The following is a 16498-nucleotide window of genomic DNA, read 5'->3' on the forward strand; positions in this document are numbered from 1 at the left end:
GTATTACTGTCACAACTAGCTCAGGAAACGTGACGAGGTGGAAGTCCACGCATGATATTTACTTAAACAAATTAAACACAAAACAATAGAGTGTCAGTAGCAATGTCAGAAATGAAAGCAGCACATGGATGTGTAGCATGCATCCTGTGGTGGCGTTGAAAGCACAGTACAACAATGAAGCGTGGCTGTCAGCTCTAAGAAAGGAGCGAGTGCAGGGGCCTGCTTTTATAGCTTAAGGGCCCAGGTGAGCCTAATCACCTAACGACCCTCCCATTTTAGACAATAGTGGGAGAGGTGTCACATGACATAGCCTACTCCTGAGCCTAACTCTCCTAATCTAATTTGATCATTTAACAACCTGAGTAAAATGACAACATTTGTTTTTTTCAAATTATGGGTAAAAACATTTACATGTAGATAGTTTGCATGTACTCTAGCTTGCTTAACTGGCGGACTTCTCAAATGTATATGTTAAAGTGGCCCTATGAGATTTTTAACAAGGCAACCTACCACCCGTTGAAGAAAACCTCGTGTTCAAGAATAGATGATGTAAAAAAAAAAAAAAAAAAAAATTAAAAACTAAATTAAAGTAGAGTACCTATATGTTTGGGTATACAAACTTTTGTAACCCTTTTTTGATTTTTATCGTTCTACCATTTTACAACAGTATGTACCATTTCAAGGGCAGTGAAACCACATCATTGTTTTCATTTTTTGGCTGAATTGACCCGTGCTCAGGTTGAAGTCGGGCGGAGCTATGCTGTGACCAGGCATTTCTACAGCAGACATTTTGACGTGTCAGAACAAGGAAAGCACAGGTGAAACTAATTTCGCTAAAGATGGCTCTGTAATGGAACGCGATCGTCTTTAATGTTATCAATCACACTTGAGCTTTTTCCGCTATGACATGTCAAAATGTCTGTTGTGAAAAAGGTCTGTTTCGACTTGTCATAGTAGGAAAAGCACAGATGCTTCCAATAACATTAATGATGGCTCTGCTCTATTCAAGTGTCCCCCGTAAGCCATTACAGTGTGACAGTGAGCCAGCATGAAAAATACCAGGACAGGGTGATTTGAATTATTTTGTCTGATTAGATCTTTTCTCAGGATTGTGTGGGTGTGCACACACTGAGCTTGATTGACATCTCCCTGACTCTCCCGTTAGCTTTGGTGCATTAGGGCAGAATACCTCTTAAAGGTAGTCATATTACACTTTACATCGCTTTGCTCAATATTTATGTATTATCCTCTATGGAATTGGGACTAGGATTGGGCATTAAGAACCGATTCCTACTTGTCAGCCACAATAACTAAAAACACCAGTGTCAACTCGTTCTTATTCCCAACTCGTCAAATATAGCAGCTTAGTCAGTGGCCCCTCAGTGTCTGATACCGACGCACAAGGCACCCTTTAGTGTCTGTATGAGATGCAACAGGCTTTCAACTAACTCCAATGTAAACCTATCCGAGGCAATATTAGACGCTCACAGCAACTGCTTGATGGCGCCGCTGTGAAATTACATAGTATAAAAAGTGACAAAGTCCTTTCACCCAGGAGACCACTGTGCGTGACCTGTTGGTCAACGTTGACTTATTCTTACAAGTTAACTACATACTTACCTAACCCTAAATTATATAACAAACCACAATCTTTTGTGTAGTTTTGTTGCCTAAACCTAACCTGCATGTTGAAAAATGACACCAAAGGGGTACCCACTAGGGGTGGGAAAAATAATCGATTCTTAGATGCATCGCGATTCTCTCTAGAACGATTCGATTCTCGATTCAGATAAGTTAATAATCGATTTTTTTTTTTTTAAATGTGTTGATTTTTATTTAAAAGTTACTGTCTCCAGACAAGTACAAATCAGAAAACAGAGTGACTGAAAGAGGATGGGATAATGGACAACAACTTAGAGTTTGGCAAGAGTGCAGAAAAAAAACTGGCCAAAAGGAAGAAGAAAAAACAACATATAGGCTGTTCATCTACTTTATCACATTACATCTGACACCTTCATGTTCTAAGAAGCCAATTATCCACCTTTAAACATGACTGAGCCTCTGACATGGAAGATTACTGTGAGAGGTGACTTTCACAAGCATGTTTAAGGCTTAAGCATGGAATGACTACAAAATAAAATCCTCAGTAGACAAAACATTTCATTAAAACGTGTGTGTCAAATATATGTCAAAATCTAAGCTTTGTCTAGCTGCTTTGTGTAGGAAGTGATTAGCAAACTCTGAGTAGCAGAGTAGCAGTAACTCAGATTTATATGTATATTTTAAAAAATCACGCATGGAAATGTACATAACAAAATATTTGCATCGATAATCGGTTTAGAATCGAATCGTTGGCCTCTGAATCGGAATCGAATCGTGAGGTGCCAAGAGATTCCCACCCCTAGTACCCACTACCACAGCATTAAAAAGTGATGCGAAGGGATCCTGACCAAGCATCCGACTCCAACTCATGGAGCCGACACACCATTCTTTTTTAGTGACGCAGCAGGGAAATTAACTAAGTGATTACTGTTGCTTTATTATATTTACAAAAGTCAAACATGATTAAAAGCAGTGATTGCACTACCCCAAATTATAGAAACACGAGTTCCATGTTGAGAGTTTGAGTCCAGAAACTTTGTAGCATGTCTTCCCCTCTCCCCTACCTTCTCTGTCTGTCTCTCACTAAAAAAAGCAGAAATGCCAAAAGAACTATAAAAAAAAAGATGGGTTTCTGTATCACACGGGCACCTTCATTGTGCAATCCAAACACAGTATAAAGGGTTAAAGAGGTCGACAGCAGCATGTCTGTTCCATTACATCAATGACAATTGATTTAGCAAAAATCTTTACATGACACTGAAAATGCCAAAAAGACAGACTTCAGAATTCAGTTATGTGTGCCAATTGGTCTGCTAAAAAGCCACTAGAGAGTTTTATAATGAGGAAAGATCTCCAGTGAAAAATAGGTAGTAATATCTCTGTTGTTACAGGCAGATGCTGGAGGAGCTGATGGGTGGTGCATCTATCAGTGGCATACATCCTGCAGTTTGTTTTGCTGTTGCTGCTCAAGGGAGTGCTGAGCAGTGACAAAGGGGCATCTGACAGCATCCATCTCATGACTCCTGTGTCTTGCATGCCCTGAGCAAACAGTGGGGCTAGCTTCTTTTCTTATCAATATCTCATAGCCTTTCACTGCCTGTGGCATTAACAGACAATTGGAAGACATAAATGATAAATGTCTTGCACCAAGTTAGAAATAATCAATTTTACACTGAACACAAGATCAGTTTAGTCATGCTGTCCCTTTGGATTTATTGGATGATAACACTAAGAACATGGTGTACATTCAGCAGAACTGAGGACTTTAAAACCAAGGACACCGATAAGTGAACCCAACACGCACAAATGAGATGTGAATGCATCCAGTCGCATATGCCTGGAAAGCTTTGAATGAACCCACTGTGCATTTTCAAAATATCCCAAACCAGGTATTTCTATTTTTCCAGTGTCCACAAGAAAGGGGATAGATTCCCATCCACAAAAGTCAAGGCACACTGCTTTGTTGAAGTTTAAAGGTTGAAAGCCTTTATTGTAGCTAGATATTAAAAACTAGACCAATGCATATCATTTAGCCACAATAATAAAGCCCTTTTTACTTTTGTACATAAATGAAGCAATGTGCCTTTAGTTTTAGAGGAACCCATTCCCCTTCTTTGCCTACACGTACACCTGTTGTGTTCTATCACGGTCAGTTCCAAGTAGTGCCTCCTCTCGTTTTTTACAACTTCGTTTTCAATCAGAATTTTTGTACACAGCACAGGACAGATTATGATTGCCCATCAGGACATTTGTTCTTTGCAGTTAACTCATAATTTTAACATTAAGCAAGCCAGTACCTTGGTCTAGTGCAAAGGCATGTGATATTAACTTATTTTATACCAGACGTATCTACTCCCGTCCTGTGCACAAGCACCAACAGAATAGTGTTGCGATCGAGCAACTTTGTTTTCCCATTTACAGCGCCAGGGATGTGTTTGACTTGGGTTGCAAAGGGGTGGACATTTTCTGGTAAATTTTCAGAAACTTTCCATGGAAAGTTTAGCTGGGGAATTTTGGAAACATTCCAATTTGGAAACTTTCATGGGAATTAATGGAAATTATGGGAATTTGGATGGGATGTAGTCCTTGGGCTCAAATGCTGTCTTCAATCAGCTTCAATCTGCTGTAGAATGTTCTAGAAATGATCTGTACAGTGGGTGTGGCCTCAATAGCCCTGCAGTAGCCCAAACCACTGACCTTTAGCTGAACATATGAAGGTAGCTAGCATGCTGCCTTTGATTTACTATGGTTATGGTTATATGCGTGCTAAGCTAACCATCAGCGCTGTCTATCGTTTCCAGCCGATCAAGAACAAGTGGGCTATACAATTAAAACACATAGGTTAATAGCAATGGGTTATGTATTACCCCCCCCAACTCCCGTATCTTAAAAACTAAATGTTGGCAAGTATGTAGTAGCCTATGCTGTTTACTGCGTGCGTGTGTGCATGTCATTGACGAATATGCAGGTGCTGGTCATATAATTAGAATATCATGAAAAAGTTGATTTATTTCAGTAATTCCATTCAAAAAGTGAAATTTGTATATTATATTCATTCATCACACAAAGTGATATATTTCCAATGTTTATTTCTTTTAATTTTGATGATTATAACTGACAACTAATGAAAATCCCAAATTCAGTATCTCCGAAAATTAGAATATTACTTAAGACCAATACAAAAAAGGATTTTTAGAAATGTTGGCCAACTGAAAAGTATGAACATGAAAAGTATGAGCATTTACAGCACTCAATACTTAGTTGGGGCTCCTTTTGCCTGAATTACTGCAGCAATGTGGTGTGGCATGGAGGCGATCAGTCTGTGGCACTGCTCAGGTGTTATGAGAGCCCAGGTTGCTCTGATAGTGGCCTTCAGCTCTTCTGCATTGTTGGGTCTGGCGTATCGCATCTTCCTCTTCACAATACCCCATAGACTTTCTATAGGGTTAAGGTCAGGCGAGTTTGCTGGCCAATTAAGAACAGGGATACCATGGTCCTTAAACCAGGTACTGGTAGCTTTGGCACTGTGTGCAGGTTCCAAGTCCTGTTGAAAAATGAAATCTGCATCTCCATAAAGTTGGTCAGCAGCAGGAAGCATGAAGTGCTCTAAAACTTCCTGGTAGACGGCTGCGTTGACCCTGGACCTCAGAAAACACAGTGGACCAAGACCAGCAGATGACATGGCACCCCAAACCATCACTGACTGGAAACTTTACACTGGACTTCAAGCACTGTGGATTCTGTGCCTCTCCTCTCTTCCTCCAGACTCTGGGAAAATTGACTTTCATCAGAGAACATAACTTTGGACAACTCAGCAGCAGTCCAGTCCTTTTTGTCTTTAGCCCAGGCGAGACGCTTCTGACGCTGTGTCTTGTTCAGAAGTGGCTTGACACAAGGAATGCGACAGCTGAAACCCATGTCTTGCTTACGTCTGTGCGTGGTGGTTCTTGAAGCACTGACTCCAGCTGCAGTCCACTCTTTGTGAATCTCCCCCACATTTTTGAATGGATTTTGTTTCACAGTCCTCTCCAGGGTGCAGTTATCCCTATTGCTTGTACACTTTTCCACCACATCTTTTCCTTCCCTTAGCTGATTAGAGTGTGGCACCAGGTGTCTTCAATATTGAACCTTTTCACAATACTAATTTTCTGAGATACTGAATTTGGGGTTTTCATTAGTTGTCGGTTATAATCAAAAGTAAAAGAAATAAACCCTTGAAATATATCAGTCTGTGTGGAATGAATGTATACATTATACAAGTTTCACTTTTTGAATGGAATTACTGAAATAAAATCAACTTTTTCATATTCTAATTATATGACCAGCACCTGTAGGGAGGACATTTAACTGAAGTTGAATTAAATCAGGTTGTTTTAACCAAGATTATGATGCAAGATGTTCCCCCTCCCCCCCAGTACATATAAGTTCCCTGTTATAGACCAACAGTTTTATAACAAGCAATATTAAAGATATTCAGTTTATTCCCATGGAAAGTTTCCAACTTTGAAAATTCCCAGAATTTTGCAACCCTATGTTTGACCACTGGATTTTTCATATAGTTGTAGAAATGACCAAACTAGTAGGTAATCCAGTTACTGACACATGAACAGTAAACAAATACACAGCTGTGATTTTGTCTTTACAGTTTTTATTCACCTTTTATTACAAACGGCTCATCAGAGGAAACAGGAGAAGCTGCAAGACAGAAAAGCTGCAGGTCAGCGGATGCAGCAAAAACAAAGAAAAACTCAGGCAGATGTACAGTTTCTGTTGTACCTGATCATGCTTTCTCTGCTGCTTTATCTGCTGCCGCCTCCTCATCTCCACCCTTGGTGTTACGCGTGTAAATCAGCTGTGCTCTGTGTTTGGACACCAGTTTGATCATGCCTGGAAGACAACGGGACCATGTTCTGTGAGCATATTCTCATTTTTACCCACACAACCATTTCAGGTTCACTTATTTTAGTTATCATGCACTGAAACTCACTTGACCAGTAAACCTGTGTAACAGATCATTTTAAATATCACAGTGAAAAGTATCTAAATGCCTCAGGTTCACAGAGTTAAGAGCCATCTTCTGAGCTATTTGTATACTCATATTATAGAACAAGTACAAGCATATGCATTTCAGTTATGCAGTTGATCCAGGCATTTCATCTCAAAAATCTGTACGACCACATGACGTCGACATGACGGAGAAATGAACTCCTGCAGTTAAATTAATTTTGGCACCAGTAATTATAAAGAGAATGTTTCAAGGGTCATAACCGTAGCCTTTGAGTGCCAATGAGATGTCACTGAAATGTGAAGGGTAACCTGATTCATTCCAAGTTCTTACTTTAATTCTTTATGCAATTCAATTTAAAAAAAATAAAGCGAACATTTAGCAAACTGTTCGTTACAGGTGGCATACAGAAAGACACTGATCAAAAGTTCACCATTAGATATCTTTACAGTTTGCGTGACATCTGGTGGGATGCAAGTACTACTTACTATAACTTTTGAAATAGCATTCACTTTTATACTTCTTGCTTTCATCTAGCAATTCATACTTTAAATATTTCAAAGGGGGGAGTCTAACGGTTTTCAAAAAATTAACCACGCATATCACTTATTTTGGAACAACTGATGTCAAAAACACTTAGGCATGGATATGTAGCGTGAGCCTTTATAAATACGTGTTACGACACAGCCAATACTGATGGGATGAGCTTAATGTAGCATCGCAATATTGTAGATGACAAAACATGTTATTGCTGCTGTTAGAACCATCTCCACCTCTAATGCAAAAGATGTATTCTGGTAGATGAGATAACTCGAGGTCAAATGAAAGTTTTCAAATGAAAACTATTAACGTTTCCCGTGGATCCACTTTAACAAGGGGATAAAACATTCATTGTAAAGGTTTGTGGACATTGTTCTGCACTTTTGGATAAATTCCACTTTTCATCCAAAAAAAATCTAAACAATGCAGTAAGTGTAGCAATTAAACAGTCATACAAATGTTTACCTGAACCAAAACTGAGCATATACACAACCAGAAGATGTGTGGTAGGTGCAAACCACACCCTGGCCAGTGGCATCCTATCAAGGCCATCTCCCAATGTGTTAACCCAAACGCATATATTTACATATAACGCACATAACGAATATTTGATTTGGATGCAGATATTTTGTCTGATCCAGTGTGCACTCATAGCCCCCTATGAAGCAGACAAATTCACCTTTGGAAAGTAGCTCCTGGAGGGCGTTCCTGGCCAGGGAGCCACGGATCTTCAGCCTCTCAGACACAACAGCGGGGGTGATGAGCTTGTAGTTTGGGACTTCTTTGTACAACTTTTCGTAGGTTGCCTTGTCGAAGAGGACCAGGTTGTTGAGCTTATCCCTTACTTTTCCCTTGGACCACTTCTGCTCAGAGTCACACACAATACCGTTGCTATGATTAGGAAAGCTCTATAGTGGACTTGATCAAAAAGTATTCAACACAACATATGTGAAAGGCCAATACTGCATACCTTCTTCTTGGCTTTGCCTCCGGACTTGTTGACTGGGTCCTTGTCCTTCTTGGACTTCCCAGAGTCCTTCTTCTTATCCTGCTTGGGAGGCTGAAAACAGAAGACAACAAGTTATAACACCGTTTGACACTCAGACTGGGGCTACATGTGGGACACGTCAGTACATGCTTCAACGTTCGTGTATTTAAGTATAAGGATGCTTTTGCAGTAACGTTGAGGTAATGGAGACAATAGCAGCAGCCTAAGGTTAACTCGGCTGGCCGGCATGGGTTGGCCTTGTCTGCATCCTCATAAAGCGTTTTAGCATTAGCATTGGTTATTGTCATTGTTAAATTAAACGTACTATTGTAACGTTAGCTAGCTAGTAGGCCATGGATATTAAGCGTCATGTGTACATTTATATAGTTCTTTATGCGGAATTGTTGGGCTCATTTGCTGTAACGTTAACCAGTGTAGCATTAAAGCATGGTGGAGCTAACTAGCCAGCCAGCCGCTTAATGAGTGAAATTTAACAACGTCATGCTTCATCCACACACTCTTGACACAGCGTAGGAAATCACATTGCTATCATCAATTAATCCGAATAATTATAACTCGACATAAGTAACAGAACCATGGATTTTGTTTCATTTCTTTCGACAAAACGTGTAATAACTATCCTCACCATGTTTCCTCGTCAAGATGTCGGAGCGAAAGGAAGTTCACCCGTGCGAGAGCCCCTTAGACAACCCGTATATGCGGAAATGGATTAGGGAGTTATGGGAAACTGAGTTTTTCCGTGTTTTGTTGTCTTAAATAATTTTGAGAATTTTTATTGGCTCACCAAACTGCTACATAGCACTTATCTCAGTATGTTTGCGATCAATACGAAGATACAAAATAATCAAAAAGCCAAACTAGCAAAAAATGAACTCGACACGTTAAGGTCACGTGACACTTTTGTCAGCTGGGCAGGAAGTTGCAAAGATGGTGATCTTTAGTGTGTATGTGGTGAACAAGGCTGGAGGTTTAATTTACCAATATGACAATTATGTCCCGAGAGCGGAGGCCGAGAAAACATTTAGCTATCCTTTAGATTTAGTGCTGAAGCACCATGATGAAAAGGTCGTCGTATCGTTTGGACAACGGGACGGAATCAGAGGTAATGTTTTAGAGCATTGTAACGTTACGTCAGTTCATTTCGCTAGCTACCGTCACTCAAGATTTAAAACCTAAACAAATCAAGTTAATGTGTTAATAAATGGACCATTCATCTATGCCAGGCGCTTAAATAGATTGCAGGTATTTTGATAGTTCTATTGATTTGCTAAAATGTCCCTACTCTGTCTCTCGGTCTTCATAATTCATTTTACATTGAAAGTAGCCTTATTGTACATATGTGGAAATGTATTAGGGTGTTCTGTAGCGTAAGTATTTCATCATTAGGCTGCGTTACTTCTCAAAGTCTGACTCTAAACTGTATCGTGTTGTCATTCTCCAGTGGGCCATGCAGTGCTGTCCATCAATGGAGTTGATGTGCTTGGCAAAAACACAGCAGACGGAAAGGACACCCTTGAATATTTAAAGGATCCCTCAAATTACCCAGTGTCTATTCGCTTTGGACGGGCACGCCTGAGCTCCAATGAGAAGCTGATGCTGGCATCCATGTTCCACTCGTAAGTTATATCCATGTTTGACCAGACAGATCTGTCTTTTTCTACCCTGACTCCAATTCTGATACCCAACTCAGGGCTATCTAGTGCTATTTTCCCCTACCTGGAACTGATATAGATCATTCCTCTCCGTGTACAGTAATGAGATGCTGTAAAGACACATTAATTCATATCTATTTGGAGACCTTTGTCCTTTTTAAGCTTGTGCACATTTAAATTAAGGAAAAAAGCTTTATTCAGTTTAATTACATGCATCTGCATCTCTTCCCCAAAGTACTTCATCTGTGCTTGGCTCCATGTTTAAACCTACTGCTGGTTTCACAGTAAAGGCCTACCATTTTGTGAAGCATAAGCCTCATGTGGTTCAGTCATTTTGATATTGGCTTACTGATCCCGGTCCCAAGCATTAAATTGCCTATTTTTGTGTTGCTACCCAGGTTGTTTGCTATAGGTTCACAGCTGTCTCCTGACGTTGGCAGTTCAGGGATTGAGATGCTAGAAACGGACGTCTTCAAACTCCACTGCTTCCAGACTCTCACAGGTCAGTAGTGTAAGTGAGTGTTACTGTAGGCGAAACAAAGACCCATGCAATAAGCCATTATTAGAAGAAGAAAAAAAAGGAGATGGTGATATTGAGTCCCATTTAATAAATAAATAAATAAAAAAAAATCCACCCACTCAGTAACATCCTTATTAAATGACCCCTCAACATGACACGTTCACCTATTGTATGTTTGACAGTAGTAAACTGACGTCTTTCTCATTCCTTTGTTCTTTCAGGGATAAAGTTCATTGTGCTGGCGGACCCTCGACAATCTGGTATCGATGCCCTATTGAGGAAGATTTATGAGATCTATTCAGATTTTGCCCTCAAGAACCCGTTTTATTCTCTGGAAATGCCAATCAGGTAATAGAAAGAATCAGGATGATGTTGTCTTTCAATCTGTGGTGTTTTTATCCGTCTTAAAATTAGTATTTAGTACTTGTTACATTTCAGATTACATATCAAGTGTCAACACTCACACATCGTGTCCTCTGCTATCACTGTACATTTTTGATTTCCAGGTGTGAACTCTTTGACCAGAATCTGAAGGGTGCACTGGAGATTGCAGAGAAAGCTGGAAACTTTGGAGCTGGATCTTGAGCTAGAGAAGACTAGATAGAAGATGCTCTGATTTCTAACCACAACAGATTCACTGACTTCATATGAGGGTGGTTTAAGTTCAGTTGGTGGGGTCATCAAGGTGGTATCGGACTGGCAATTACCACGTTGTAAATACGTTATGTTTTGTAAATACTTTTAGATTAAATACCATACTGTCTTTAAAAGTTTCATTTATGTTTTTTGGCTGCATATACAGTATATCGAATTAATGAGTGACCTAACTATAGTCTTTCGGGCATTGAGCATAAACTATGAATGTGGCTGAAAAAAAAACGTAATAACAAAAGTATCATTTATTCAAGATTTTGACTGTTCTCATAAGAAAGAATACACATTTTGCCTTCTAGAAAAAAAGATGTGTATGTCTTGTAAATCAATTCATTTTAACACAGATATTGTATTGTATACTAGTTTCTAAACCAGGTTCCAGTTTTGTGCTCTTATCAATGTAATGCTGCAGTGGTCTTCGGAGAGAAAACCTTATTCTAGTTGTGTTTTTGCCACATTTCATTATATGACATACATATAAAGGCATTTACATTTCCTTGTTGAGTTATTGGTGCCATTTTTACATACTGTAAATACTGTATGTAGATAAACACCTTCCAGAACAGGTTTTTGAAGAAAAAGCATTCAACTTATCTGAGCTTAATTTATGTTTATGTCCTGTAAGACAGAAAATAATGTGGTATAAAAAAGAAATCCCAAAAGAATAATATGAAAATACAATGATGGCTCAAAGTATCCTCAGGTGCAGAGGATGAGGGGTAATGTATGTTTTAGTTGGCCTTCTTGGACACGTGACCCATCTTGGTTCGGACGTTGCGCAGCAGGAAGAATCCAACAGTGGTGATGGCACAGGTGATCTCTGCTACCCAGAAGGCCATTTCCCAGCCGTGGTGCTTGGCAATGGTGCTGAATGGTAGTCCAGACAGGAAGCCACCGACTGAGGAGAACACAAATGGATACGTTTTTCAAAGATTAGAGAATATAAAAAGCGTATCTTACAATATATAAACTAAACCAAGTAAAAAGTATAACGAAGAAACTATTGGTTTGTATTTGTATTATTAGCGTAAAGGCATTTAGCAGTAACAGCTGTATGTCAGACTCCATATGTGTAGTTGATACACAATTTGATGATTCAGAAATGAAAACCAATCAACTTACCATTGGCCATCAGGGCAACAATGGCATGTGATGTCCCACAGTAATTAGATGGGGCACTCTCATTGGCTATAACTCCAAATAACGCTATTGGTCCGTAAGAGGAGAAACCAAAAGCAGCACCCAAGCTGAGTATCCACACCTGAAAGTACAAATGAGAGGTACAGCCATGAGCATGACAGAGTCTGACATGCAGTGTGCCACATTAAATGATCTCTCAGTAATACATTTTTGTATAATGGGACGTCAGTGTTAGAACAGATACCTTTGAGCTGTCAGGAGTAACTGTGACTCTGAACAGGTACATGGAAACAAACATTCCAGCCATCATGCAGATCAGGATGAAATGACGGGGATTGCCATATATTCTCATGCCTTGCTGTACAAAATAAGGACATATGTAAAGAGAAGTTGGTTTTACTGGTTTCTATTGTTGGAGACCAAAAAGCAGAGAAAATATATTGTCATTTCTGGGGCCGTGAGACATCATGACAAGACTTGGAATGTGCAAAGTGGTGCCATACAATATTAGTGAGGTGGTACTAACATTTTTACCTTGTGCGTACTGAGTCACAGACACAGTCCCCCTCTGTGCTAATCAGTAATATATGACATATCACATATATGACCTTATTGTTTATTGTGTAGGCTCAGGAGTAACTAAGAGCAGCTGATGCTTAATTTGCATCTTACAAAAACAACAGATATGAAGTTATATTGTGTAAATAGGAGGGAAGACCTAGGCAATCCAGAAATAATAGTAATAATAAATAAAGTGTTGTGGTTTAGTAATCATGAACTTCCCTGACATGTACACTACCTCCATGAAAGTTATGGTGCAAACAATACCACTGAGTATTATCTTTCTTTGCAGGGAATAGATTGGCTAAATGGTAAAGTCAGTTCTGGTGCACATACCTGATTGTGGAGGCAAATTTGCAGAAAGAATTTACCTGAACGGACTCCTTAGGGCAGCACGCATACTTATAGAACACCCACACCATTTCCCAAATAAAAAACAAAACCGACAGAGGCTGAGGTAGGATGAGTTTGACCATATTGTGGGAAACAGCTATAATTAAAGCTGCATGACAAAAAATATTTAAAATCTTTCATATGTGTACTATATGCAAACTCACTTTGGCCACCGCTTTGTCAGAGAGGTAACCTGCTGCGAGACTGCCCAACAGGCCTCCAACCTCCAGGGCACTCATGTATGAGCTACCTATGAAGAAGAATACAGTGAATTACAAGAAATAATAAGCTGACAAAAGTGAACTCTAAGCATATTTATCAACAGAAATTGGAGGTGTCTCCTCTTCCAGCTTTCCCATACCCATAAGTGGAGACTGGCCCTTGTCCTGAATGAGAAACAGCTGGCCCCAGTCGGTGCAAGCCGTCTTCACCCCGAACACCACCAGGTAGGACATAGATAGCAGCCACAGGTAAGGTGACAGCAGGAACTCGGACAGGGTGCTTTCATTACTGGAGGATCCTGAACAGGAAGCAGGCAGAAGACAGAGTATTATTATACCGATGTGAGGATGGGAAGGCTCTCTTCTTCTAATCAGATTAATGCTCTTTCTCACTTTGCCTGTGCGTGAACTAGACACAGCTCACACATTTAGCATGTGAGGGGCAGACTGAGTACAGAGTCCACGAGTCACTGACCTTTAGTCACACAACACAAGAGGCACATGCAAAAACACACACACACACACATCTGGACACTGCACAGCTATATGTTAACAGCTAATGAGTATTGCCTATGTTTAAACAAATATACTGTGCCTAATTCAGTCACAGTCAGAGAAAGGGTAGTGGCAACAAAACTTGTGGTTGTTATCAAACTGAAGAATTATTATGAATCATTCAGTAAGTCAGTCTCACCTCCTTTGCTCTTCTTGGCTGTTGCCTCTATGTTGGGCAGCCCCACCTCCTTGGGCTCATTCTTGATGAACAGCAGACAGAAAAAGGAGGCCACCACACAAATCATTCCAGATACCGACAGTATCGTCCTCCAACTGTAACTCTGTGTCAGCACTGTGGCAATAATGGGGCCCAAGCTGCCAGCCAGATTCATGCTGCAGGACAGAATCGCCCACCATGTCCCAAACTGTGAGGGCTCAAACCACTGACAGCGGAGAAGAGGAAATAATGGTATGAAATCATGAGTTGACAAGAAGTCTCATTTTCTTGCCTTTAAAATACAGGTAAAATCGAATTCTTTAATTGACAGCAGGTACTAACTGAATGGTGGTCATTTGACAGTTGCATGATGGCTACAAATTAGTGAGGTCAAACATGGGAAGGAGGAACTTTTCACTCATACATTATAACACCGGTTTCATCTCTTAGGCTTAAACATATTGTAAACATCCACTGGTGAATATTGAGGAATGCTGAAACTGTATTGAGGTAAAGCAAATTATTGTTTCATTCAAAGATAGTAAAACCCCTAAAAACATATTTGAGTTGGCATCTTACTAGGACAACATCTTACATCAACACTCGGTTTTCTGCCAAATCCAATCAGGATTTATCAACATTTAAATAAAATGGGTCAACAGTGGTGGGGTTGTTTTACCACACCCAAACAGTCCTGATGAGGATTATCTGAGGATTTAAGTGTTACAAATCCTAATAAATAACACATTCTAATTCCTTATTTTTGTGCTCTGCATGTATCTGATTTGGAATGTGTTTCTACCTATAAATTAACCCAGTTTAGTTCATAATTAGTTGTATTATGGTGCCTATTTGAACTTAATAATACAGGAAAGAAAAAGAAACATTTTGAATCTGATGTCACTATATTGCAGCACTGATATACTGGCTTGTGGCTCGGTACCTTACGCAGCACTCTGCCACAGGGAGGCCAGCCGAGGCCCTGGCCCAGGCCGTTGAGAAACCACAGGGCAGAGAAGACAGCGACAGTGGATGACCAGGAGAAAACCACATTGATGCCTCCCACCATGCACAGACCAATAGAGAAGAGCCAGCGGGCGCTGATCTGGTCTGAAAGCACGCCACTGATGAACTTACTGATAGCGTAGGCCAAAGATTGACTGCTGGTGATCATGCCTGAAGAAATGGAGGGCAGGAGAAGAGGAGTTTACACAGAGAAGATAAAACTTTTAGCAAGATTTTTCTTGTCCAAAATATCTCTGGCACACAGCTAATATATAATGCATATTAGAAGTGTACCTGTAATTTAGAGTCTACCAAGAATGTGTCAATATGTCATGGGCATAATAATTCATCCAGCTTTGGATTTTTACAAATGATGTGAATAATGAAAAATGCTACCTACGTACTCTAACAGTATTAATTGTGATTTACGTGCCTTCTTATGTAGAAAATGTGCAAAACATGAGAATCAAGCATAAAGTTAATGCAAAATCAAGAGTCTCCTACCCAGGTCATCCTTATCCATCTTTATTTCTTGCATTATAGAAGGCATCACAAAGGAGAAAGTCTTTCTGTTAAAGTAGTAAAGTGTGTAGCCTACAAACATGGCCAGAAATATAGTGCCTCGGTAGTATCCATAACTTGCTGTAGCCATGGCTGCAGATTTAGTCCTATAAACGGAAAAAACTGGAAGAACAGAGGACAAATCCAGAGGAAGGAGCAAGCTCCTGCCGTTTGACAGACTTCTGCAGCCTGTGACAGTGAACTTTGCTACAGGATCCACTGTATAGAATCAGCTGCTTACAAGGAGAGATGTGCACACAATCAGTAGGGGAGGTTAATGGTCAACTTCTCTGCCCTGGAGCAGATTTAATCTGGGTTGTTACAATGTGCTGCAGGCCAGCCAGAGGGGTTGGAAAAGGAAATTAATCAGTTTGTGACATCAACGCTGTGTATGATCTGTTTTTTTTAGGCACCTATTTATATAAAAAAAGGGACCTTCTACTTGAACAATGATCTGGTGTGTTCTTTTCATCTGTTGCTGTTTGTTAATCTGAGGATGTTATATAAAGAGTCCTCAGATTTATGTGGTTAATGATTTACTGTGGAGTCCAATAGTTAAAGCAGACCAGGGGGAGGATCCTCTCCTAAATGAGGGTGTGTGGTGATCTTCAACAGCAAAAGATGTATCAGACAGAAATAGTGTGTACAAAATGTGTTCAAAATTGCAAAAGAGAGAATACACAGTAATTGTGGGTTATGGTCAAGTGAATGTAAATAAGGCATGAAATATCACTGTAAACATAAATACTAATAATAATAAATGTAAGGCATACATATTCTACAAAAACAATCGTGGAAGCAAACCACTCTGATACCTCATGTCCACTTCCTCTTTTCTGTGTAGGAGGGTTATTCACCTCAGAGCTGTTTGCCTGTTGGACGTTTTTGCAAAATAACGTTGCCTTAGTTTTCACTGTAGCTCT

General features: G+C 39.9%; 3 protein-coding genes across 3 annotated transcripts; 1 reads left to right on the plus strand and 2 right to left on the minus strand.

The window, feature by feature from the left end:
- Window positions 1–6230: 6230 nt before the first annotated feature.
- On the minus strand, window positions 6231–8889 carry rps25 (ribosomal protein S25). Its single transcript, XM_078246547.1, has 5 exons — window positions 8782–8889; window positions 8118–8207; window positions 7827–8010; window positions 6379–6489; window positions 6231–6297 (listed from the first exon to the last, which is right to left on the minus strand). The coding sequence occupies exons 1-4, from the start codon at window positions 8782–8784 to the stop codon at window positions 6383–6385; spliced, it is 384 nt and encodes a 127-aa protein (XP_078102673.1). The 5' UTR covers window positions 8785–8889; the 3' UTR covers window positions 6231–6297; window positions 6379–6382.
- A 165-nt stretch (window positions 8890–9054) lies between these two features.
- On the plus strand, window positions 9055–11478 carry trappc4 (trafficking protein particle complex subunit 4). Its single transcript, XM_078246545.1, has 5 exons — window positions 9055–9258; window positions 9598–9772; window positions 10207–10310; window positions 10550–10676; window positions 10835–11478. Exons 1-5 carry the CDS (start codon window positions 9084–9086, stop codon window positions 10911–10913), a joined length of 660 nt encoding a protein of 219 aa, XP_078102671.1. The 5' UTR covers window positions 9055–9083; the 3' UTR covers window positions 10914–11478.
- Window positions 11479–11713: 235 nt separating this feature from the next.
- Window positions 11714–15666, minus strand: slc37a4a (solute carrier family 37 member 4a). Its single transcript, XM_078246544.1, has 8 exons — window positions 15519–15666; window positions 14953–15185; window positions 13992–14235; window positions 13438–13596; window positions 13241–13326; window positions 12367–12480; window positions 12105–12243; window positions 11714–11880 (listed from the first exon to the last, which is right to left on the minus strand). The coding sequence occupies exons 1-8, from the start codon at window positions 15664–15666 to the stop codon at window positions 11714–11716; spliced, it is 1290 nt and encodes a 429-aa protein (XP_078102670.1).
- Window positions 15667–16498: the final 832 nt, after the last annotated feature.

This window comes from Sander vitreus, chromosome 3 (assembly GCF_031162955.1).
Source record: "Sander vitreus isolate 19-12246 chromosome 3, sanVit1, whole genome shotgun sequence".
In the NCBI taxonomy this organism is placed as follows: Eukaryota; Metazoa; Chordata; class Actinopteri; order Perciformes; family Percidae; genus Sander; species Sander vitreus.

What these genes read in the sequence shown, in the direction of transcription:
- rps25 (XM_078246547.1), bottom strand. An exon ending in GAGGCAAAGCCAAGAAGAAG is followed by an intron (nt 8,011 to 8,117) that starts GTATGCAGTATT and finishes GACTCTGAGCAG; the next exon opens with AAGTGGTCCAAGGGAAAAGT. An exon ending in CCAGGAGCTACTTTCCAAAG is followed by an intron (nt 6,490 to 7,826) that starts GTGAATTTGTCT and finishes GTTGTCTTCCAG; the next exon opens with GCATGATCAAACTGGTGTCC.
- trappc4 (XM_078246545.1), top strand. Translation starts at nt 9,084, where the DNA reads ATGGTGATCTTTAGTGTGTATGTGGTGAACAAGGCTGGAGGTTTAATT. An exon ending in ACAACGGGACGGAATCAGAG is followed by an intron (nt 9,259 to 9,597) that starts GTAATGTTTTAG and finishes GTCATTCTCCAG; the next exon opens with TGGGCCATGCAGTGCTGTCC. An exon ending in CTGGCATCCATGTTCCACTC is followed by an intron (nt 9,773 to 10,206) that starts GTAAGTTATATC and finishes GTTGCTACCCAG; the next exon opens with GTTGTTTGCTATAGGTTCAC.
- slc37a4a (XM_078246544.1), bottom strand. Translation starts at nt 15,666, where the DNA reads ATGGCTACAGCAAGTTATGGATACTACCGAGGCACTATATTTCTGGCC. An exon ending in GGGCCAGTCTCCACTTATGG is followed by an intron (nt 13,327 to 13,437) that starts GTATGGGAAAGC and finishes TCTTCTTCATAG; the next exon opens with GTAGCTCATACATGAGTGCC. An exon ending in CTGACAAAGCGGTGGCCAAA is followed by an intron (nt 12,481 to 13,240) that starts GTGAGTTTGCAT and finishes TATTTTGTACAG; the next exon opens with CAAGGCATGAGAATATATGG.